Genomic DNA, 25,642 nt, shown 5'->3' on the forward strand with positions numbered 1-25,642 from the left:
TACAAAATTATATGAACTGTTCTTCTCTCTGCTCTTTTTCAATCTCTTAGATGACGCTGAGTTGAGGACAGTGAAGATGAGTTGGAGGAGAAGCAGGAGAGGTGGATGGAGAGACAACACGCTACATGGTACGTCAGAGATGAAGATGATCATGTTTTAATTGGCAACTAGGATGGGCAAGATAAGAGGGTTGGCTCATGTAGAAAACTTTGGTAGCAAAGTTAGGGACGGCAGTCTTTGGTTGAGAAACAGGGAACATGATCAAGGAAGAATGTTAGAAACGGAAGTTCAATAGAAGCAAAAGAAGAAGAGTAAGACAACTATTGAGGTTCATGGTCGTGATAAAAACATGTGAGAAGGATAGGTGTGAGTATTCAGTGGAGTGTGGAGTGAGGAACCGCTATTAACATGTTAAAGTTAATAATAAAAATGTGAAAAATCCCAGTTGTTTAATGCATCATCAGAAGGTGGCAGCCCAGGATTGTGTTTGTATAAAAGAAACGCTACAGCAGGATTCACCAAAGTGTTCCAGAAAGGGCTCCTGGGGTTGTCACCAATGGAGCACACACAGCTTCACCAACCAGGTAATCTGCAATCAGTGATTGTCAGTCAGCTGCGGATAGTTTCAGTTGACAGCTGTTTGTCACGCTCTTTATAGACGTGGCTCACTGTTGTTTACTCATACTCATTCAGAAATGCAGATGTAAGCATCAGATGATTTGTATTCAGTTCAAGTTTCTTTTTCTTTTTTTATTTTTTGTTGCTTAGAGTCATGGACTTTTCTATTTCTCATAAATATTTGACTCACAACAATCTTGTCCGAACCTCTCTTTGTACCACAGCTCGCATTCTCTTACTAAACTTGTCATATTTTATTTCATGAAAGGGAGCTGCAGGGATTTCAGGTGAATTTCGCTCGAAGGCCGCAGGTGGTGTGTATGTTGCGCTGAACAAGTGATTATTAATATCGCGAGACGTGATGACAATGCTGCGTGCTGCGCCAGTGCCATTTTACCGGGGCGCTGGAGAGAATGGAGTGCGTCGAGGAAGAGGTATCGTGACTTTTTTTTTTTACTTACAGAGTCTGACGACTTTTCTCCTTATGTGCGACACTGAAAAAACGAGCTTCGGTAAGCGACGAAGTTGTTGGTGAGTTGATATCGCGTCGCAAGCGCCCACTTGATCATGATCCAATGGTTAGTCCGGACCACACTGTCTTCGGTTTTTCTTTATTTTTTTTCTCTCAAGTTTTTGCATGGATTTCTGTGGAATGAACCGAACATTTCAAAGTACGTTTTCTGCTTATCAAAACAATACTTTGAAACGTGTTTTTGCTTTCAGTTGACTATATGATGAAAACGGGCCAGAGAGAAAATCGTGTTGGATGAGTGACATTACTGTTCAGAATGCGCTTTGGCGTTTTGACCTGTTTTGGCCTTTGCTGGGAGCATTGTCACAAGCACGTGCCAATGAAATTGTTCGACAGCTAGAATAGATGTACGATTTCAAATAGTCTGCACTTACATTCCGGGAGAATAAATAACAGTTCTGCTGTTATTAAAAATAATTACTCGTTAGAAAGTATAATTTGAAATTCATGGAACGGTACTTGGTTGCCTTTCCCTTGTTAAAGGGAGATTTTGGCTGTTGCTCACCCAAACTGTTATATTGTAGTTTGATCCCCTTTTACTTGCATCAAATCTGCCTCCACAGACAGAAAAATTATATAGCTGCATTTTTATCAAGTAAGTAAATATTGGTTGTGTTGGGGTGTAAAAGTATTGATTTGTTCAAATAGCGCGTTACTTAATGATCCATCGATGTTTTGGCTGATATTTTTTTACATACTCCAGCCACTTATATCAGGACCAAATCTTTTTTTTTTTATTATAATAAAAACACAAACTTGCGCAATAAACAGAAATAAACTTGAATGTATTGAGATGAGAATGTGATCATTGTTTTTTTTTTTTTTTTTAAATCAAATTACATTTCTCTACTCCAGTGCTCTTACAGCAGTCCAGTGTTCAGTGACACATGGGGCATTTAGTTTATTCACCACATTTAAACTTGTGCATGAGCACCAAACATTGGGTGGCTGGATATATTTGGCTGAATAGAGCAGAAAAAGTGACTTAGTTGTAGTAGCAACATAAAAGTAAAGGCTAGTGGCACTAGATCAAACACTGTGCAGAGCAGCCAATGGACATTGATGATGATGAACAATGATTTTCACTTCAAATAGACAACACAACATAAGAGGATTTTGAAGCACAAAAATGAGGTGAAAAGGGCTCTGTTAGACCACTGATGGAATTCTGGCAACCCACTCCTTTCGCTGAACCGCCATGAAAGTCTGGCAACACAGTCCCTCACCAACTCCCTGGCTTGCTGACTGGTTGGCTGGTGACCGAACAGGAGTGGTTCAAGTAAAAATGATTTCGACTTTCCGACTCATGTGTCACACGTTTCTTCTTTTCGATCATTTCTTGGTGTTGCCCTTGGTCGCCCATCAAGGGCGACGCTTCAGTGTAACTGAACTTGCATACAGTGTCAACACTGATTAGAATTACAGTTTATGAGTAATCAACCAAACGTTCTGGAACCTTCGGTTTCCATTAGTAGCCTATTTTATGAAAAATGGTGTCAGTTTCTTTTTTTAATCATCCGAAATGCTAAGTCTCAAACTTGAAAAAGATTCAAGTATATTTAATCATCTAAACATCTAAACTTTGTTAAAATGTGTGTAAATGTTTTCTTGAAAAAAAAACAAATTGGATATTCTGTATTGTTTGGCATTCAGCCAAGCATTGCTGAAAATGATGTCAGAACATGCTGTACAGAGAGTATTCAACCAGTGTTGCAGACAGTCGCCCAGTCCATGTCCATTGGATCAAACTCACTCGAGTGAGTTCGACCCACCACTTCTTCCCAGTAGATGATGATGATGCATACATTGATATGAATTAATAAATTCAACACTGCAGACGGACTGTGAATCTCAATTAGTCATCACAGTAGTGTCGCCACAATTAAGGACATGATCTATGTTGATATATGAAACAAAGTTCATTTGAATCGAAATAATCTTTCAGGTCTAGTGTGCTGTGTTCCTTCTACCTAAAGATGACGCACATCCTGTCTAGGTGTAATATCATCGTTAAAGGTGACATTATGATTGTGATGTTGGCTTGCTGGTGCCTCAATATGGACATGAAATATGAATAAAAACTGTCCATGAGTAAATGAGCTACAGATGCTTTACTGCATAGAACCCTGAAATTAGGTTATTCAGAGGCCGGGTAAATTGCGATGTCACGAGGGGGTAAAATTTCCATTGCCCCGCATATTACCTGAACTCTACCGAATTAAAGAGCACCGCCATCAGTGGGTCACGATCCTTGTGTGCCATTTCTCTGGCAGAGACTGCACTGACAAACTCCCAGAATCCGTATATGTGTGTGCGAACCACTTCGAGCCTGGACGTTTCATTGATTTTGCTGCTTCGCTGATGGACCTGTCCAGAATAACAGGGCGCAGTAAGTACCAGAAGTTTATTTTCAAAAATATAGCATTGTTTTCTGTGTTTAGCATTAGCATCAACGCAGTGTGTGAATATTTTCCAAGTTGACACTCGGATGTGGTGTCCCGACTACAAGTTCAGATGCATTGTTTGGTAATCAGTCACAAGAAACAAAGGAAACCAAAACCTTAATGATATTTTTTGTGTAATTGAAACCATGTAGTAAAAATATTACAAAACGTGCTTTTTTTTTTTCTTTTAAACTCTTACCGTAATAATGGGGACATAATGTGGATGGTCTTTGCTGACCTATCACCATACACAACAGAGCTCCTGAGGATGAACATCCAACAAGACCTGTTCTCCGAATCTGACCAGACAGAGAGGAGGTGATCGTCAGCCAAGTCTACAGAGTGTATCAAGAGGAGCGAGTCTAAAGCCATGCTCTGTTGAAATGGGAAACCTGTGATTTATTCACAGTACAACTCTCAGAAAGTGCCATGTTCTTCAAAATAGCCACCGTTTGCTCTGATTACTGCTCTGCACACTCTTGCCATTGTCTCCATGGGCTTCGAGAGGTAGTCACCTGAAATGGTTTTCCAACAGTCCTAAAGGACTTCCCAGAGGTGTTCAGCACCTTTGCTTCCGCTCTGTGGTCCAGCTCACCCCAAACCATCTCAATTTGGGTTCAGGTCTGGTGACTGTGGAGGCCACGTCATCTGCCCAGCACTATCTTTCATAGTCATATTGAAAATAAATGATCGTCCAACGAATCAGATGGCATGGCATGTCGTTGCAACATGCTGTGGTAGCCATGCTGATTCAGTGGGCCTTCAGTTTTGAATAAATCCACAGCAGTCTCACCAGCGAAACACCATCATACCTCCTCCTCCACGCTTCACAGTGGGAACCAGGCATGTGGAATTCATCCGTTCATCTTTTCTTCTCAAATTTAGACTCATTAGACCAAACACCATACCGCATGTTTCTTGGCCCAAGCAAATCTCTACTGCTTGTTGCCTCTACTTACCAGTGGTTTCCTAGCTGCTAATTGACCATGAAGGCCTAATTCACGCCGTCTCCTCTGAACAGTGCTAGAGATGGATATGCTGCTGGAACTGTGTGGCATTCACCTGGTCACTGATCTGAGCTGCTGATAAATTGCCATTTCTGAGGCTGGTGACTCGGATGAACTTATCCTCAAAAGCGGAGGCGACCCTGTGGCCCGGTTTCAAAATCCCTGCTAAAAGCCTGGTTTAGCAATGACACGTTACTAGTTGGCAAACACTGACCAAATAGTACACTAGTTTGGGGCGCCTAAGAAACACTTGCTTCTACCTTTGGATGGCTTGCTGGTCTTATTATGTGACAGCATGGAGGACGAATCCTTTGAAAATTTACAAAATAAACATCTTGTCTGCTTACATGCCTTTTGTCTCATGCTTTTTAGTTCAAACTGGTGCTGTCCTTTTCAGGTGAAGCCTCCCAGCCAACTCCCTTCTGTCACTCGCTCCTTCTTAGTGAAACAAGATTGCAAACATGTTGGAACTTTATCAGAGTTCTCGCTATCAAAAATGACTTCCAGCCTCGGCTCCTGTGTCCTATTCTGCTGTGAAGAGACAGCGTGATTTAAGCTCATTTCTACCGCCAACAAAGGAACTTGTGGCTGTATCAAGGGCGAAAACAATGGCTCACACATATGGCAATAGATGAAGCCCTGTGATTGGTTAGGTGCCGAGCGCTGGGCAGGATTCTGAAAATGGACAGCATTGTGATGTGAATATGTTGCAAAGTCTGAAATTACCTTATTTCAGGGCTCTCTGCAGAAAACATAACTCTAACACATGAAAGATTTCAGCTCATATTTCATGTGCATATTGAGGTACCAACAAGCCAACATAACATACCAATCCTTAGGATGTTGCCCGGCCGGCGGGTTACACTACACTTCTCAGAGCGTAGAGTCAGGTGCAGAAAGAACCACAGAAGTAGTGGGATGCAAGCTTTGGTATATCCCAAGTCAGCATTGTAGCATTGCCTTGCATCAAATTATTCAAAGTACAGACACATTAGATGGGGACTGGATTTAGGGCGTTCCTCGTACCAGATGCACAGGTGTCACACACATACATGTCCGTATTTAGTATTGTAGGCTGTTCAAGTGTTATGTCTACTTTTTCCCCAGACAACACACTTGGCTGGGTCACCATGACATGAACTTCGGGAAACTCGGGACAAAACAGGGAGCCATCTCTTGCACATTTGGAAACTTGACTGAACATTCTGGTTGCACAAAAGTGAATGTTATCTTTAAACTGACCAAATCCAGCATCAGTGGATATCTGTCCAACATTTCGTCAGGCTGGGAAAGTTGTCATTTAACTAACCATTTCACGTGTCGTACATAGTCCCCCCCCCATAAAGTCTTGGGCCCACACAACCAATACTTGGCAAGCGATCCCATTTTATTTTATTGTAAATGATAGTAATGTAGCAGAGCAGTGAGAAAATGCTGAGTATCAGTATATAGGGAACTCTTAACTGAGTAATTATATCACTTGGGTTTTTCATGTTGAGTGATCAATAAAAATGCTCAATATGTTTAATGTTGTCTGATTAATAAAAAATCTCTCGCACATTGTTGGTACCCGTCGCAGGAAAATGTGAGTCAGTTCACTTCTGCAAGATTTTCCCAAGATGACACTTGAGTAACTTAGTAGCTTAGCTTGAAAAATGTCAACCGAATGCAAAACCTGAACGTAAATAGCACCAGCCTCAAGCCCTTGAACTAGTGGAAAATAATGAACTTCAGCAATCCAAAACAATTTTCAATGAGGTTTCAATGATGTCTGGGTTTTTTCTTTCACTTCTTTTTTTCACAGTGAAGACTTCGCCCTCCAAACATTTAACACAATAATCAAACGTAAAACAAATACAAATTCCTTATAATGGCTGGTGAAAGCAGAGTGAAATACAATACTGTGAAACACATTTAATTTCATGTCAGGTGAAAGTAATGCAAGTATAGATAAATGTATAAGTTTTGTTGCTCCACACAAAACATTAATATGCAGATCATCTTGAAACTTTTTGTCATCACCGTCAGAGTCCTCCAGATAATCGTACAAAGGTCTGGAGCAGGGTTGAGATGTAGTTGCTCTTTTGCCATTTGAGCTTTTGGTCAGTAGTCATTTTCAAATCACTGTCAAGTTTGAGTGCTTTTTATTTTATTACGCTATACTAGGGATGCTCCGCTTGATCGGCCGATCTCACTGTGATCAGTGAATGCCGTAATTTCCGATCACAACAACGGGTCACGTGACAGCCGACTTTGACGCCCCGCTATATTGTGATGTGTCCGGTCCTCCCTACTGGCTGCTCACTTGGAAGCAGCAAAACTTCTGTGGAGGTTCTTTCGATCTGTCATCTGAAGTTTGTATTCTGCAGCTCATGCACAGGAAAATGCTGTGCATGAAGCGCTTTCAAATTATATACGCCATTTAAAGCGTCAGCACTTGACGGAGTACGTTGAGTTTTCCGGACTCTTGAAAGTGAGACTGCTGGTTTCTCAGCAGCAGGCTGTTAGTGCAGCTAGCACTTAGCAACACCCGCCGGTCCGAGCACGACATTCAGAACGCTAAGCGCAAGAAATAATGATTCATTTCACTGAGCTATATGACCAGCCTTTCTCAGGTGCCGTTTACGCAGTGACAGATACAGCTGGATTCGTTGGAGTTTGGAGTCCGGTGCAGTGTTCGTCAGTCTGAATTGGAATCTGTTGAAAAAAGTCTGGAGTGGAAACTTTCATAAATGCAGTGCTCTTTGTCTGAGTCCTGCTACAAGGGGCCAGTATGTACATATTTCATGGACATAGCAGAGTCTTGAGATTCACCAAACTGCGACGTCTCACATCCAGTTAAATGTTTTTCAGTTGTCCTTTTGACAGAATATTTGCTGCATTCTGCAAGATTTTTCTATTGTTTGCCTCCTTGAAGAGGTATATAAAACGTGTCTGAATTAAAATGATTTAATGGTTCATTTTTTCACCTCATGTACACAGAAGGTCTCATCATATTGATTACAAATTCATTGTCAATCCATGTGATCAGCACTCTGGCTGATCGGTATCGGAGATTGGAACCAAAAATCCTGATCGGAGCATCCCTACTCCATGCACAACAGTAACTGGCATCCTCAGTTGGACCTGCGCGCATAGTCCCTCTCAATATGGGGGGAATGTGTTAAGTTGCGGTTGTCTATTCTGTAAAACAGTTGTCTAACCAAACATGTTTCATTTTCTAATTTTTCTGATTCAGACAGTAATAATCTCACTGACGTAGGTTAATTCTTATCTCCCCAGCCTTACTCTGGAGGAGTCTCGAATTTTCCACGCTCACATTGGACCCACGTTAAGCACCATACAAATCAAATTATTCTCCAACAATGAAAAGTTTGTTCGCCAATAAAAGGGACTGTTAAACGTGCTTTAAATTGGCTGCACTGTTTAATATCTGAACTCATCTGAGCAAGCTTTTAGCCAGGATTTTGAAACATGGTGTCCAAAACCCTGCCCTAAACCCCACAGCCTCCCGACACTCCATGTCAACGACTGACTGCTAACCACTTGCTTTGTAAAAAAAACAAAGCTGTAACAAGAAGCAACATTTTTCAATTTGAATTTGGTATATTACTGAAGCAAATGATGGACCCATACATACATCTAAAGAATAAAATATTGTTTATTTTCCATCAGTTTGACAATGGCACAATAAATCACAATGGTGGCTATATTCAAGTTTTTATATCACCTTATTTAAACCAAAGCTCTTTAATTGTATTAAATAATTGTATAAGAATTTCAATTTTATAAGAATTTCAAGTTCATTCAGAGTAGTGGCAACCCTGACCATTTTGTAGTGAAAAACATTCCTTGACAAAAACAAACGGATTGCTTTGCTTACCACCCGCTGATAGACAAAGTGCAGATCTCAGCCGGGATCAAGACCGCTTGTGTTCACATCTCGGATTCTGAGCCGAAAGAGCTTTGTCAAGAGAGAGAACCCACAGTGTGAAAGCGCTGTTACAATTGTTTCGTGTTGTCTTGATAACAAACTGTTTATTAAATAAATTCAAACAATTAAGACCGCTCCCCAGTGAAGTGAACTGCACATGGGAAGAGGGGGGTCTCTCTCGCGCACACACACACCGCCCGCCGCATGCAAGCAAAATAGCTGTATATATTGTTCGACTGTTTAAAGGTGTGAAAGTTTAAATAAAATTGCATAAACCTGCTTAGAACTGATGAGCTGTTCTCTTTGTAGGTTGTGAACCCTGAACGGGTACAGGCACTGAACCTCTGGCTGGAGATGACAAATATTCAAGTCACACAAACAAACGGCCAAAGGAAATATGGGGGACCACCGCCAGGTGAGAGTTTGTAAAAATGAAGTCCAGATGTTTCTTTACATAATGCTTTTTTCAATGTTGAAGTTTTTAGCAAAAGCAATAGCGCTTTAGTGATGCCAAGACAACAGTTTATCAAGACTTCAACATGGTTTGACCAAAGTTGAATGAATGGGTTTTTTTTTTAATTATTATTATATGCTTTGTTCTTTCCATAGTTGAATGTGCTGACAACAAAGTCACACAAAAATTATCAATGAAAATCAAATGGATCAACCCATGAAGGTCTCGATTTGGAGTTGTACTCCAAATTAAAGTGGAAAAACAAGATGCAGCCTGATCCAACTGTGATGTAATGTCTTTTAAACCAGTCAAAATGAGGCTCAGTAGTGTGTGTGGCCTACTGGGCATGCTCCTGATGAGACAGTGGATGTTCTCCTAAGGGATCTCCTCCCAGACCTGGATTAAAGCATCTGCCAACTCCTGGACAACTTGGCGTTGGTGGATGGAGCGAGACATGATGTCCCAGATGTGCGAAAGTGGATTCAGGTCTGGGGAACGGACGGGCCAGTCAATAAACTGCTGACACACTCGAGGCATATTGTCTTGCATTCAGTGGTCTTACAAGGGGTCTGAACATCTCATCTGGGTACCTAATGGCAGTCAAGCTACCTCTGGCGAGCACATGGAGGGCTGTTCCAAAGAAATGGCACACCATTACTGACCCACTGGCAAACCGCTGGAGGATGTTGCAGGCCGTGGAACGTTCTCCACACCGTCTCCAGACTCCTGCTTTTATCTGTTATGAGCAAAGAGCGCCAATGGCGAATTTGCCAATCTTGTTGTTCTCTGGCAAATGCCAAACGTCCTGCACGGTGTAGGGCTGTAAGCACAACCCCCACCTGTGGACATCAGGCTCTCGTACCACCCTTATGGTGTCTGTTTCTGACTGTCTGAGCTGACACATGCACATTTGTGGTCTGCTGGAGCTTATTTTGCAGGGCTCTGGCAGTGCTCCACCTGTTCCTCCTTGCACAAAGGAGGTAGCGGTATTGCTGCTGCGTTGTTGCCCTTCCACGTCTCCCGAATGTACTGGCCTGCCTCCTGGTAGCGCCTCCATGCTCTGGACACTATGCTGACAGACACAGCAAACCTTCTTGCCACAACTTGCATTGATGTGCCGTCCTGGATCAGCTGCACTACCTGAGCCACTTGTGTGGGTTGTAGACTCCGTCTCATGCTACCACTAGAGTGAAAGAACCGCCAGCATTCAAAAGTGACCAAAACATCAGCCAGAGAGCATGAAACTGAGAAGTGGTCTGTGGTGACCCCCCGCAGAACCACTCCTTTACGGGGTCTGTCTTGCCTATAATTTCCACCTGTTGTCTATTCCATTTGTACAACAGCATGTGAAATTGATAGTGTTGTTTCTTAAGTGGACAGTTCAATTTCACAGAAGTGTGGTTGACTTGGAGTTACATTGTGTTGTTTAAGTGTTCACTTTCATCTTTTGAGCAGTGTATATTTGGGCTCATCATACAATCGTGGTTCACTATTCGTTACGGACTTAAATGGATGTCCGCAGCTGCGTGCGTGTGTTAAGGGAAGTACTAAATTCAGTTATGAATAATAAAAATAAATGCACCACTCATGTTTAGTTGGGAATATGATCATATGAAATGCTGAACTAATGAGCTTAGATCACGTGTCACCGCGCTATCCAACTCAGATCCGTTATCTTGAGTCAAGTGTGCTTTAAACTGCCTTCTGAAACGTAATCCTTCTGAATCTCTTCATGGTGCTTCTCCTGGGTCTGTTTCACTCGCAGTGGTGGGCTGTCAGGGCTTGCAAAGCCTTCTGTGCAGGCCTGACATAACCAGAAATCATGAGCATATTTATGACAAAAGTGAATTTCATTTTTAATGTATTTTGTAGGGCTGTCAATAGATTAAAAATTAACTAATTAAGCTCATTTTCTTTAATTAATCGCGATTAATCACGATTAAAGGTTGAAAGTCTGTATTTCAGGTAAACGCAAAACTATTAAGATATGTAGCTTGAAAGAGATTAGTAAACCAGTCAAGTAATTTGTAATTTTATTGATTTATTTATTTATTTTATTAGGGCAAATACAAATCACAAGCGCTGTTTGCTTACAAACCAGTGCCGTGGCCAAAACAAGATCAAAATAAAATTGTATTAAAAAAATTAAACTAAAGAAAACCAAGAGCAGACAAATCTGCTTCTTCTATGAAATGATGCAGCTTACCCATCACAACACAGCCACTGGTATCTCAAACAATGAACAACTATATTGCCATCATAAAGTGACCTAACAGTATATCAAGTGCTCAAAATGAACTTAAACATTCACATTGTTATTGGTATAGTGCAAAAACACTTTAACTTTAACACTTTAAACTAGGAAAAGCTCTTTGGCTTTCTTCACTGAATTAGGCTTAACTTTGCTTTTTCTTGCAGCCAGTTACCGAGACACACAAGCTTATTAACATTTTCTGGAGTCAATGCTGCTCTTTTCTTTTGGACAGTGTGGCCTGAGAGTGAATACAGACGTTCACAGGGCACTGTGGTAGCAGGGGTTGACAGGTATTACTGAGCTATACCTGCAAGCCTGTTGTGTGTGTGTTGCCTTTCTGACCACCACTTCAATGGACAGTCCCCAAACTGTATTTTTGGCTCTGCCCTGTAGCGAGCCAAAGCTTCGTTTTCAGACTCCTCCGACTCCTCATCTGATTCTGTATCAGAGAAGGCCATCAAGAAAGGGGAATGTCTTCTGCTTCTTCTTCGGCTCCTTTACCTCTTCTCTCAGATGAAGAACACTTCCCACTTTCGTTCTCTAGCATCAGCTTGTGAAGTAACTCCCATACCTCACCTCGTTCCTCTTTGGGAAGGCACTTCAAGTCCTTGAACTTTGGGTCACACACAGTTGCAATCTTCAACCAAGGTAGATTGGTTCTTCTTTATGGCTGACAAGGTCTGCTCTGAAGGTTTCTTTAAATTTTAAAACATAGGCAGAGTCATCGTCAGTCACCGCCATCACTCTGGACAAGTGGCACAAGGCTGGCAAGACCACTGAACATGAAACATACTGCTCTCCTCCAAGTAGTTTTTTTTTTTTTTGTATTTCATTATTTCTGTGAGAACCTCTCATTGACATAATCCCCAGCCTCTAAAACTCCACCATCCAAAACATATGGCTAACCTTAACCCGGATTCTGAACCAAACTTGCACCTAATTATAATAAACTACTTTTACTGATGTTTAACCCTCTAAACCTTGTGAGGACAGACCAAATGTCCTCACAAGAAGGTGGCCTGTCAAGAGTTGGTACTCACAAGTACTGTAAAACATGCCCAGACACACACACACGCAGACACAAACACACACTGTACACACTGAACCACATAAGAGAGAGGACAAAAGATGTACTTGCCTGCATGGCTCAAGTAAGTGCTCCAGCGTCTCCAGTTTAGAAAACTCTTGTGCTGTCAACATCACAATGTTGGTCTTGTGCTGAACCCGGGCTGCAGCCAGTGGATCCTTGTTTCGTTGGATTCGTTTGATCATCTCCAGAGCAGAATTCCACCGGGTGGAGACATCCTGAACCAGTGATTCTTCCTGCTGTCCGTGTGCAGTCTGTTGTGCTCTTAAATCACGAGCATTTGATGGGCTGTGTTTGAAATGTCCAACTATTTTCCGGCTTTTAGCGAGGACGTTTTCAAAACCGCTGTCTTTTAGGGCGACGGTGACTGTCCGCAGATGTTCAAACGGCAGTAGCCTGGCAGGAGAAACCATAGTAGTAGCGTTGTGGGTTCCCAGTGTGGTTAGTTTATCACTTACTTTCCACTCATTGGTGACATCGAAGAATTCCTCTGCACATGTCTCCGCTATAAGTCGTGACTCTGTTTTCTGACTGTAAAGTCAAAGCAGGCGATCGCATTTTCCAGTCTTCGTCAATAAAATGTGCCGTGACACCGAGGTAGTTGTCATTGATGAACGATGTCCAGTAGTCACCGGTGAGGGCGACGTAAGCAGCTTTGTCAAGCGTGCTCATTACGGGTGCTCTTTCGGTGTCAGAGTTTATGAATGTGAGTCATAACTGTGCTCCTTGACGGTAGTTCAAATGAACTGTCCCCCCGATGCCAATCGTAAGACACGCTTAAGTCCAGCATCCTCCACAATGACAATCGCCGGCAACCCAAAACGCAAAAGCATTCGTGATTTTTTTTTTCTTTCACAGCTTTGGAGATTGACTGACTGTACTCGGGAAGCGTTGTCTGGCGGCTGGCAGTAGATGCGGTGCTTTCCGTTGGGTGTTTCGCTTTCAAATGATATCTTAACGTGGACGTACTACGATGGCAGCGGAATTCAGACTTGCAAATTGAGCACACAACTTTAGAGCGGTCTGTTGTTCCGTCACTCAGCGTTTTGAAAAAAACTTTCCATCCAACAATCCTCTTCCAACGTTCTCCATCGCATCCAATCTGGCGTTAGCGCCAGTCGATTACACGCAAAACCAAGACCCGGATGTCCAAAACTTTCCAGCTTCGGTGTCAGGTGTCGCACATGCGCAGTGACATAAATTATGTTAACGCTGTTAAATTATTTTAATTAGTTAATCACAGTCACATTAATCTCGTAGAGTAACGCGTTAACGTCGACAGCCCTAGTATTTTCACAAAATATATATAGTAATATATAATAATCATACTCGTGTCATAGTATATCCCAGTGTTGTTTTTCCAGGTTAGAGTTTTCATCCAATCAGTATACAGCTAGCTTGTCTTGTCATATCGAGGGCCTTCACCGGCAAGACTGCAGGCGCCTGTCACTGCCCTCAGAGTGAACGGACACGTATAGTTGATGGATAGTTGCGATAGCCAAAATGAGTAGCGGACACTTGTTTGTCAGCATCGCAAAGACAATGAATGATCGCTCTTGAGGTAGCTCGGCATAGGCGCTACTTCCTACTTAGCCAATTCACTGTCATTAGCAGTGTTTACGGTCCATCTGTTTTGGGCAAGTGTAACTGCTGCAGCTGAGTCCCCTGTTCTGCGGACCTGCCCGGAGCAGGTGAGAGACACGTCCAATGCCAAATTTCAACATCCCTGGAAATTATGGTTTCCTTTTTTTAACTAAATTTTTATTGAATTTGATTTTTTTTTTTTTCAAATTGCACTAAACACACAATAGGGCCACAAGAGGAACAATATTCAGACAGGTGAAAGGAGAGAAAAAACAAACAAATAAAATACATTGTTTTAAAGCATTTCTGTTTATCTGTTTTTGAACCCGTTTTAAACTGCAGCACACTTTGTTCGTGGACATTTTCATTTATTTCAGCATGTTAGTTCCAGAAACAAAGTGCAGATAATGTATCTGTTTAAAAATGTCTTGTGTGTTAGTCTTGAAGGGAAAAGAAAAATCTGACAGTTTAGGCCAAAGAACTTTATTCTACTTTGGGTAATTTCCACATATTTTTTTTCTTACATGCTTTGCCTCTGCTTTCTTCACAACAATTATATCTCTTTTCACATTTTGCTCCAAATTTAGGTATTTAAGGTATTTCTAAACCACATCTTTTTAGCTATTCATGTTCAAAATATATGCTGATTCTCATTTTTATTAGCTTACATCTCATAATTGCTTTTTGTCTTGCATTCACATTGAGTGTTACTGTATTACAAACCTGATGTGCCATATTATTTCTAGTATGTCACAGTAAAAACACAAGACTCCAAAAAGAAAGCAATAGTTTCTTAAATAAGTTTCTTAAAGGAAAATCCTTTGCTTTTCAAAGGGCCTCACCAATATCCAGTATGGGCATTCATCAAGTCTGTAAGATTTAGGGTCCTTTTTTTCCCCACAGTTATTGAGCCCGAATCTAAATTAATACAGTAAAATTTCAGACAGACTTTCAAAATATAAATCAAGTCAATGTCCTGAAACGAGTTGAACATCTTACAAGGACTACTTGAACTAAATTAAAGACTAAAGACTAGAATAAACTATAAATTACAATGAATTTTTGCTGATGAACCAATTACACTTCAGGCGACAGTCTTGCAAATAGTTTTGATCACTTTGCTTATTGTGATTCTGTGGCACAATGATATCTGCGCAGCATGTCTCGTCTTGCTGTTTGTCCTGCGTTTGCTGCACCTTCGTCGAGGAGTTTGTGTCCAGACGTCTTTTGGGTGAGGTGAGGTCTTCACTTCCACAACTCTCCATAATAAGCCCCCTCTTTTTCAAGTCTGCTGTGGCTTCAGTGCTGCTTCAGTGCTGTAAGTCGCACGACCGACAGTTTCTCTGGCGGAGGGGTTTGGAAGTGGCTAATGTTTTTCTTTAAGCAGCTTTCCTATTGCTGCATGTGCGCGTCTTTTTTTTTTGCTGGATAGTCACTATCAAAAAACAATGTCTTGTCATTCAACTTAGGCCTTTGGATGGTGTGGAAACGGAAGGAACTATCTCCTTAACTGTGCACTCCTGGAAATTTATCATCACTGATAGAAGTGGATTCACTCTGGGTGTGGAATACAGCACTGTGACGGCGCTGTATTCCAGTTCAATGTCATCTGGGAGTGGCAGCTCAGTTTTGAGAATGTTTTCAATGAAGTTCTGGATGTCACCTTCCTCGGTTCCTTGTATTGCAAATATGCTTAGGTTTTTTCTCCGTGTCCGTGATTCTATGGACAACATTTTCTCCTGGATTTGTTCTTGGTTGAGAAGAGCAAGTGCTATCGCCTCCTTAGCACAGACAGTCCCGTCCTCCATATCTGATATCCATTGCTCAGCCCCGTCGATGAGTTCCCTTTTCATGTCTTTGAATTTAGTACAAAAGCTGTCTAGCGCCTTCTTCATGTCTGACCTCCAATGCTAAATTGCAGGCCAACCATCACCTCATGTTCACCCTTGGATTCGTCATCTTTTTCAGTTTCTAAGGGCTTTTTTTTCTTTTCTCCGGCTCTTGCTTGTAGTTCCCCCTCCATGTCTGCAATTTCTAAAGTTAATATTCAAGTAAACTAGGGGTAGAAATAGCTGACCAGTCTCAGATCTCCTGTTCAACGTGTCCTATCACCCAGCCGCCATACTGGATGTCCCAGTTTCTTATTTTTAGTAGTTTTATTTTGCAACACTATTAGGATATTATAACCATTTATTTGCTCTGTTGCTGCTCAGGGCAACATAGTGGTATGGGAAATGTTTCCCTCCATGGCTTACTATCTGATCACTTTTTTTTTTATTATAAAATCATGATTTAGATTTTTGCACAATTTTATTTTTAATACTGGTTAGTACGTTTCTGCAGTCAAACCACCTCTCTATGTAAAGCAGCCCTAAAATGAAAAAATAAAAAAAAGAATGTTGGCTAATGAACAGATTTTTGCCAACATATGCAAAAACAAACATGGCCAACAACAACATTATGATTAAGAGAACTCTTCCAACATAAAAGATGGCGCTCAATAAATTTGAATTTGCTACAATATCAGTGACGATGGGACTTTTTGCTTCCATCACCACTGTCATTTTAACATGATTTGTTATTTATTTTTAAAGGGTCAAATAAAAACATTTTGTCTTCTTTAACTGGCTTGCCTCAGTTGAGGTTTGCATACTGTCTGTATTTTCTCTTTTTTTGCATAGTTTTCATATAGCTTTGGGATGGTTTGCAGTGATAACATTTATTTGCTCAGATTGCTTCATAGCATTAAAAAATTCTTGAGTGTGTCAACAGACTTTGCGACGATGGTCAGAAAAGCAAACTCCGTCATTGTGCCGTGGCCGCGTGTCGTCGAGTTAGAGGCGCATCAGGTAAAAAAAAAAAAAAAAAAACTCAATGATGTGTTCTTGTCCGGCTTGTTCACTAGTAGGCTTATGTGCGCTAGTGACGAGAGAGTCAGCATCGATATGTAGTTTATATTCATCCTGGACGATAAATCTATTTTCTCGATTAATTTGAGGTTTTTTTTGGTGGACAATAAAAGCGATTTTGAACAAGTGCACATTATGTCAGAAGTACCAGATTGCTAACCGTATCACAGCCACAAAAAAATAAATTCATCTGAATATTGCTGCAGAACTGCACGGCGCTGTCTTAACTGAGGTAACAACAACAATTGGCTAATGTTTTTACTGCAAGCAGCATTAGGTAGTTTTGCCATCATTTGCTTTTGGCAGCGCCGCAAGTAAATCAGAGTAATTGCAAGCTGTCGTAAATCTTGGTCTCCAGTCCCGTCCCCTTCCCATGTTTGTTTATTAGTAAAGAAACGAAACAGCAAAATGTGCAATCACAGATGGCAATATACACATCACTGTCAAGCTTATACTTGCAAAAGGAACTCTGGAAACATCCATCATTCAACATCAGGAATCGAACTTCGTGATTCGGCCAGTCAGGAGAGCCAGGATCCAACGAGAGAATGAAGCAGCTGCAAGTCCAACGGACCCAGATAACAAAACTTGTTTTGGACTGCATGTTTCAGAATGAAGAAAAGGGAAAAGTTTTGACATTTACTGAACTGGGGACAACAAACTCTTTTCTTTTAGTGATGAGAAATCTGTAAGGTGCAGCGGTCATTTTCACATGTCCGGCTGGAATGCACTATTTGAGTTTCGCGGACCGACGGACATCAGTCATTGTGATGTTTCTTAAGGGATTTTTCTGTCAAAAACATGCCTGGCAGCTCCTATTTAAGCCGTGGCGGTGCGCCAACATATACAACACTGTAGAATAATAAAGACAAAGGCACTGCATAGCCTTATTACATCGTGACTCAGATCGTTTCAGTGAGGAGCATACAGTGATCAGAGTATGAGCATCAAAACGTCAGTTCACATTTTTATTTCGAGTTGACCGTAGAAACAGTTAGAAACTATTCCTCTTCAATAAGTTCCTGAACAATGCCCAGGAATGAAATCTGGTGCTGGTTGCGTTTCTCACCAGCTCCGAGCAGGTCTGCAGATCAGAGGACTCAGTAGCAGCATCTACAGGTAGACCATGAGCACATGTGACACAACAGATGGACCATGAACACTGGTAATGACAGTGAATCGACAATTTTTTCTGTCTGATAAATGCTGGCAGACGTCAGCCTCGAGCGGATAGCGGCTAATGTCGCAGCTAATCCTTTTTGCTGGCCGTATCTACACTACACTGTGATAAACGCAATGAAATGAGTAATGGACACTTATACGTTTGTCTGCATCTAAAAAATAGGTTCCCCACATTTGATAACACGCCCAAGACCAGCGGTAAACTCAGAAAATGACTTTCAAGTCGAGTGGAAACATTGCCGCTTCACAATTAGAAGAAAAGCCTTTTGTAGCTGTACTATATTGACAGTACTATATTGATCTCTTCTTGGAGTCCTCACTACAAACTCTTGCTTCTGCTATGATTTTAAGGAACTCGCTGCCGAGGTCGCTCTGCTGTTCTCCTGTGTAATTGTGGGGGTGGAGTCGGTGCTGTGACGCCACTCTCAGAACAGGCCTTCGCGCCCAGAGAATCTTACACAGTCCAACGAGCGTTTAACAGAAAGCTGGAGAGCCTGACTCTGAGATTTTTGACTGTTCATACTGAAACCTGTGATCTCAGGAAATGTGAATATAATATTACAGTTGCACATCTGTATCTGGTGGTAGGGGAAAAATAGTTTCCTTTGATGTCTTAGTTGTAGAAATTGATATCCCCTGAATTTAATGTATATTTAATGTAGTTCTACGTGCCACTTTCCTCAAAATCGTGCTAGCAACATGTCTTTTTTTCCTCTCTTTTGCTGTAGAGTGGGACGGCCAGGCTCCTGGAGCCCGTTGTGAGGTTTACATCAGTCAAGTCCCACGTGATGTCTATGAAGACGTGCTGATTCCCCTCTTTAGTCGCATTGGTCCTCTGTGGGAGTTTCGGCTCATGATGAACTTCAGTGGGCAGAACCGTGGGTTTGCCTATGCCAAATATGGGTCACCCGCCATCGCTTTTGAAGCCATTCGTCTGCTGGATGGTTTTATGATTGAACCTGGTCACCATCTGATTGTCCGCCGCAGTACAGAGAAACGACGGCTTCACATCACACAGCTGCCTTCTAATATTGAGCAACAATGGCTGCACCAGGTACTCAAACTGTCTCACTTTACTTCAATGTAATGAACTGTTTTGTGTCATTTATCTCCAGTGGATCATTCCTCAGTAACTTTGTTCCTGTCATCTCAAATTCTGCATTCTGTCATTTGGTCAGAGTCAAAGAGGTCTTAAACCCATTCAATGCAAGCCTGGTACTGCTACTAGTGTTACTGATCACTCCTCTATTTCACCCCGCCAGTACTCATTTGGCATTGCCCATTACATGGGCAATGCCAAATGGGGCTGCCAAGATTAGTCGGCATGTCCTGATGGCATCAATAATCAAAAGCAGTGATGTTAGGTTTTTGACTTCCAACATTTTTTATGTTTCCCAAAACTGCCACAACACTGTCTGCTCTCTCCTCACCACTAGTGAATGAGTGAAATTGCAAGCTGTCGTAAAGCTGTGTCTCCTGTCTCGCCCCCCGTCCCTTGTTTATTTGTTTATGAGGAAGGACCTTGGCGAAACAGCGAAAAATGTAATGTAAAATGTGATTTAAAAGAAACTTTGTTCAACGTGTTGTGAGAGCAGCTTGGATCAGTCAAGACGCTCCGTAATACGCAGCTTGTTTCCGCTATTTCATTGAAAAATAAACATACAAGACTCTTTCATGTTTAGTTTTGGCTGTGAAACGCCACATTCTGTTACAGCCGTAGCGGAGCTCCGTCATCAGTTTATATCTGAGGTGACGACGACTTGTAGTACTAAGAAGTGACTGAGAAATAAGGAGGTTAAGCCGATGGTGGTGAATAGGTTGTCGCGTGGCTTCCTTGAGACTTTAGGGCCGCTACCAACTGAGTGGGAAAAAGGGGACGTCGCCTGAGCAGCAGGAGGCAAATCGGACTCAGGCCACCTAAGACAGAACGAGCAGTGTGAAAAGCCCCTGAAGCAGCTGCACGACCGACGGACCCAGATGAAGAATGAATGAAGAATAGGGCAAAGTTTTGACTTTGACTGAATTGGTGACAACAAACTTCTATCTTTTAGTTATGAGAAATTAATGTGTAAGATGCAGCCGTCATCACGGGTCCGTCTCCTTCACATGTCGGGCTGGAATGCGCAACTTCAGTTACACGGGGAACGGACATCAGTCATTGTGATGTTTCTTACAGAATACTTCCGTGAAAAACGTGCCAAAACCGTCATGTTCATCTCATCGGCTCTCATTTAAGCCGTGGATGTGCGATCAGAGTGTGAGTATCAAAACGTCCGTTCACCGTCTGTTCGAGTTGACTGTGAACAGAGGCGTCAGAGTTAGAAACTATTGTTGTTCATTTCAGGAATGTTGAAATGTGGCACTGGTCACGTCTCTCACCAGCTCCAAGCAGGTCTGCAGATCTGAGGACTCAGTAGCAGCATCAACAGATAGAACGTGAGATATAGCATGTTACACTTGTAGTCATGGCTAAAACTGAAGTGGCTGCCAAAAGCACTGGACATTGAAGAAGAACAACTAATCCAGAAAGCTTGCCATGAATAGAAACTTTTCTTTACACTGTGTATGAAGTCATTTGAGAGTGGTAACATTGACATAATTGCTTTAGAGCTGACTACAATGAAAATTTGGGTGCACCTAAATTTTGTGTTCGTGCAACTAAAGAAAAAATGTACCAGAGCAGCCAAAACAAGAACTGCATGGATTTCTTAAATATGTTAACCCAAATAATGTACTCTATTCAAAATATCCGTCTAGAATCTTCACATACCAGTAAACAGACAATGTTCCAGCTTGATAATGAAGTACAATGCAGGAACTTCAAGCAAGTTTTATCCTTTTTATTCTTTCTCAAACTTGGCGAATCAGTCTATTGTGAGACTTACATTTTGTCCACTTCAGACCACCATAGCGATACCTCCCTGTGTTGTTGAGGCTAAAAATGAATGGCCAATATGTTTCTTTCACAGAGCACACATAATTATAACTCAGGTTCTTCACTTGCCAGCATGTAGCCTCTGATACCAGTACTGCCAAGGTCTGCTTCTCTCTGTCCTGTGCACGCTCATCTCCACTGCCTACATGTGTCACGCAGAAAATGTATGCATTTATAACTGTCACAGGAAAGGGGTGGGCAACATGGCAAAATATGTCCGTTTTTTTAATTACTTTTGCATGATTTTATTATAGTTTGGGCAATTTTCAGGCAAAACTAACATTCTAACATTCTTCGCCTCAGCTTCCTAACAATGATTTTCACACTGCTGATTTTGTCCCAGCTGGCCCAAGTCTGATTCACCCCTGCTGTGCAGCCTCACACCTCTGTGCCTCATGCTGTGTCCTATTTTTTTTTTTTATTCTCCTGAGCTGGGTGCGCGATGCACAAAATAGCTGATTTGTGACCCATAAAGAACGTCTCAAGGAAGCCGCCCATCAGCCGGGTGACACAAGGGTCTTGTATCCGAACCTATTTACGAACATCAGTTAGACCACCTTTGTCACTTAACATTACGAGTCATCGTCAACTCGGATATTAACTGATGACGTGATGACGGACATCTGCCGCGGCTCTTACAGAATATTTCTCAGTCAAAAGTGAGCACGAAAGAGTGTTATGTTTATTTTGCAAGAAAAGAGCGGAAACAAGCTGGGTAATGCAGACAGTCTTCATTTGTCCACTCTACTGTCACAGCACGTTGGACAAAGTGTAAGAGGTTACTGATGAACAAGAAGATCTTCATCAGTGGAGTACAGATCCAGATGTCAATAATGATCAATGAATAGTTCATCAAAGTCTTTCTTCCTTGTTGAGTAGGTCCGAAGACTGCTACGTCGCTGCAGGCTTATATTGAAAACAGTTAGAGCCCAACATTATTCATTTAAGAATATCTCTCAGTAAAATCAGATTTTTATCAGCCTAATCAAGGTGAGTTTCTGACAAACACAGTTTCCGACATCTAGTGCCGAGTTACCTGAGGCGGGAAGCTCACCCCCGCAGAGAGCTTCCTGGGACGATGACTTATGTTGACACAGGACTTTTGAGCCGAACGCACTTTGGGACTTTTCTCACGACCAACTGTTTCGAGCCAGTGTCTATTTACATTTTGGGGCTCATTTATTTGGTTCTACATTTCGTTTTTAATCGACTTTTAAAGCACAAAGCAAACTTCAAGAGTCAGTTTTAAGGTGAAACATGGTAGTCATTAGCTCAGTTTGCTCTGCGGGGCAGTCAGTCTTTGGCGTCACAGGACCGTCCTGGAATACGTAGTTAGAGGCACATGAGGTTTAAAATAGCTGGAAGATGCACATTTCACCAACTTCTTGTGTGAAGAGGAGTACCATGCGCAGCTCAGCTGCAGCTGATGGATGAGGCAACGCATCAGCATCGCTCAATAGTGCATTGAAAGATTGGGAGGGAATATATGTAATCTCCTCACATTGGTTGATCGACACGTTCTAATTGTTTATAATTTGTTGTTTTATAATTTAATGTCCTCATATCACCTCTTATCACTTGACAACTTAGGTGAAATCTGTGTATCATTCCCCATAGCACACCTGACAGTCACAGCGCACTGCTGTGACACACAATTTGTCGTTATGTTTTTCTCCTTTTGCAGATTTTACTCCAAATGCTTGAATCGTGCATTTTTGTTTACTTTGCTTTCAGGTGCTGCGTGCGTGGTTTGATGGCTTGCAAGACGTTTCTCTGAAGACGGAAGGCGTCACCATGAAAACATTTGCTGATGTGAAATTTAATTCTCACCACAATGCTTCCATGGCGAAGAAAGACTTGGTACTAGGTAAGCGATGAGACTTGCAGTCTTGCAAACATCCACTTTAAAAGTATGCGTATGCACACAGTGTAGACTAAATCAAATGGTTCTTTTTTTTCTTCTTCATATGGAACTTTTTTAGTCACAATTCCAGGGTCTTTTTGCTGTAGTTCCCATAGGAACCATGCACTCAACATGTGTGCGCACAAGTTGAAAGAGAGGGGCAAATGAGGCTGATGGAGGTGAGGTTCAGAGTGGAGGTTGCATTGTCATCAAAAAATCAGCCACATATATGATGTTGAACAGAAATCTTGCCTTTATTGATTAACATTTGAACAACCCAGCACATCAACAGAATACTCTCTCCACTAGATTGAATAACTACGGCTGCAGTCTATTAAATTAGCCACGAATGGTAAAATATGTCATATGTCATGACGTCATCGCTTTCTTTTGCGTACATGCATGAGCAAGCACATTGACAGAAATAACTGATGGTCCGGGACCATTGTGATCCAAAGACTTCCAAAGTATGGAAGTATGTGCACATCAAACGCTATAGGTAGATGCACAATTTGGAAACATACCTTTCCTACAATGGCACCACGTCCACCATGCACAACAACAATTTGAAACAGATTCCAACGCTCCTTTATGCTGTAGCTCGTGAACAACAGCCAGATGGTGTGGTGAAAACTATCATTCTATCCAAAGTCGGCCAGCTAAACGTCATCCATGTACCGTGTTTCCGGTTTGGGATTTACCAGAGTGTTTTAATATTAGGGTGGCTGTTTTGATAGGTCCCGTCTTACTGTAAGATTCATGGAGAAGTTGAGGAACACACTCAACAGAGAGGCCACTCAAAACCTTTTGTTGTTGAGTTTTATTTCCCAACTACAATCAAATATTAAACTTGAATTCAAGTGTATACCAAAAACGTGCAGCGCTGGAGCCTCGCAATACCAGCTGCTAAGTAAAAGGAGCTGTTAAAAACCATGGAGCTCTTGTGGGACACTGACACTAGCGTGATGTCACCGATACAGCCCATGGTCGAGCTGCGTTCCACAAGCCCCCACTGTGAAATTATTTGTACAGTGCACATTCATTTCTGCAACAGCTCATTGGGGTCCGCAGTGGAGCGAGGTTACTCACTGACACTGCAGAGTGCCGTCATTCATTTGCACAATTTTACCCCAAAACTTTATATGTATATGGATATATAGATAGAAAGATATACTGTATGTTGATGTAGGGAAAGTGGACTTCAACCATGTTCTTAATGCATGTGAAACTACCATAGTGTATAAGTTACTCCTGTTTACTTCAATGATGGCAGGTCATTTATGGAAACAATAACTGTTCTTCCTTTCCCTTTTTTTTCTCTCTCCAGCCTTCAGGAAACACTTCCAGTTAACAGTTGAGGTCCAGTGGTACTCATCCTCAGTGATGCAGAACTCCGCCAATCATTTGTTCCCGTCCATTAACCCTTCACCATGTCCGTCCACTTCTGAGCAGTTTCGACATCTGCATCCCAATCAGTTCACTAACCCAGTTTTCCGTGAGTCAGTGGTTGGCGGTCCCATGATCTCCCCATGCTCCCTCACACTCAAGGAGTCATCTGTGTTTTCATCCTCAACTCCTGTAATGCGACTTAAAGAGATGTGTGAAGCTACCTGGTTATGTCAGCCTAAGTATGAACTATGCTACAGTCACCAGGAGGCCAATGGATTTCTCGCCTTCCACTATAAGGTGTTTGTGCGTGGATTCAATGCTGCTTTCACAGGGATAATCGCGTTGTATCCCGGCCCTAAAGCTTCTGACACTGAGGCGGCAGCCCAGCAGGCTGCAGCCCAGCAAGTCCTGCAGGCTTTAGGCCAGACAGTGTGACCTGGTTGATAGGTTAGGCTGAATGATTACAGCTGTTCTAATTCCATATTGCTCTTGAAATGTTCAAATATTGTTGCTGTTTTTGCATGTTTTTACACAAATAATCATTTGTCCTTCCTTTCCTGAATCTTGATTGTTGTTTGCTGGTGTGAAGTAGTTTCAGTTGTCCCTGATTTCTAGTAATTATTGTTAAAACTTATTGTTTATATGACCAATTTATATAAAAGTGAGATTCACATTGAAGCTTGTTGTCTGGATCCATTGACAGTGGAACCCAACCTCTTGTGGTGAATGGGAGGCAGTCATTTCCTTCTCAATGACAGAAAGGAGAGCCAAGGACGTCATTGAAACGGGACACAAGTGGATCTGAGACAGAAAAAACAAAAGATAAACACAAAGTCACAATCAGTTACACAAACCACTGCATGCTTGTATACTACAGAGAATAAAAATGAGTGAACACACTTGAACAAGGAAGGAGAAATGTACGACAGAGAAACGAAAATGGTGTGGCAGTCAACACCAGCTTACAAATAAAATGCTACCAGGAAACAAATCGTAGTATAAAGTAAACCTAGTCTAATGGAGAGCAAGTGATTGCTGAGTGGTTCAACCCATGCAAAGTTCACAAAGGGATGGGGACCAACACATCCTCAGTCCTATGGCGTAATATATTGACAGTGGGAAGGTGGAATTTGGCGCCCTATGCAGACACCGCAGCCTTCTGCGTTACCTGATGTCATGCAAGTATAGCAAGTTCCTTAAAGCAGCAGTGGGTAGTTTTTGGCGTTTTTCATTCTCATAAATGAATGTAATCCCACATTTATTTGTTTATGAGGAAAGACCATGGCGAAAATGTAACCACAGATGGCAATAAACACAACACTGTCGAGCTTATACTTGCAAAGGGAACTCTAGAAATATCTATCATTCAACATCAGGAATTGAACACTGTCATTCAGCCAGTGAGTAGAG

General features: G+C 41.8%; 1 protein-coding gene across 2 annotated transcripts; it reads left to right on the top strand.

The window, feature by feature from the left end:
* The first annotated feature begins 1,027 nt into the window (after positions 1 to 1,027).
* dnd1 (DND microRNA-mediated repression inhibitor 1) lies at positions 1,028 to 24,869 on the top strand. Of its 2 annotated transcripts, none has more exons than XM_053879528.1 (5): positions 1,028 to 1,052; positions 8,845 to 8,950; positions 18,734 to 19,059; positions 22,675 to 22,807; positions 24,171 to 24,869. In XM_053879528.1, the coding sequence occupies exons 1-5, from the start codon at positions 1,032 to 1,034 to the stop codon at positions 24,665 to 24,667; spliced, it is 1,083 nt and encodes a 360-aa protein (XP_053735503.1). In that variant the 5' UTR covers positions 1,028 to 1,031; the 3' UTR covers positions 24,668 to 24,869. The 2 variants fall into 2 exon arrangements, with proteins under 2 accessions (XP_053735503.1, XP_053735504.1); XM_053879529.1 differs by having other exon boundaries at positions 1,046 to 1,149.
* The last annotated feature ends 773 nt before the right edge of the window (positions 24,870 to 25,642 follow it).

The sequence above is a fragment of the Synchiropus splendidus genome, chromosome 11, assembly GCF_027744825.2.
Source record: "Synchiropus splendidus isolate RoL2022-P1 chromosome 11, RoL_Sspl_1.0, whole genome shotgun sequence".
In the NCBI taxonomy this organism is placed as follows: Eukaryota; Metazoa; Chordata; class Actinopteri; order Syngnathiformes; family Callionymidae; genus Synchiropus; species Synchiropus splendidus.

Excerpts from the sequence above, each read along its gene's own strand:
- dnd1 (XM_053879528.1), top strand. The coding sequence starts at position 1,032 with ATGGAGTGCGTCGAGGAAGAG. Across the intron at positions 1,053-8,844 it reads TGGAGTGCGTCGAGGAAGAG|GTTGTGAACCCTGAACGGGT; the intron begins GTATCGTGACTT and ends TTCTCTTTGTAG. Across the intron at positions 8,951-18,733 it reads ATATGGGGGACCACCGCCAG|AGTGGGACGGCCAGGCTCCT; the intron begins GTGAGAGTTTGT and ends CTTTTGCTGTAG.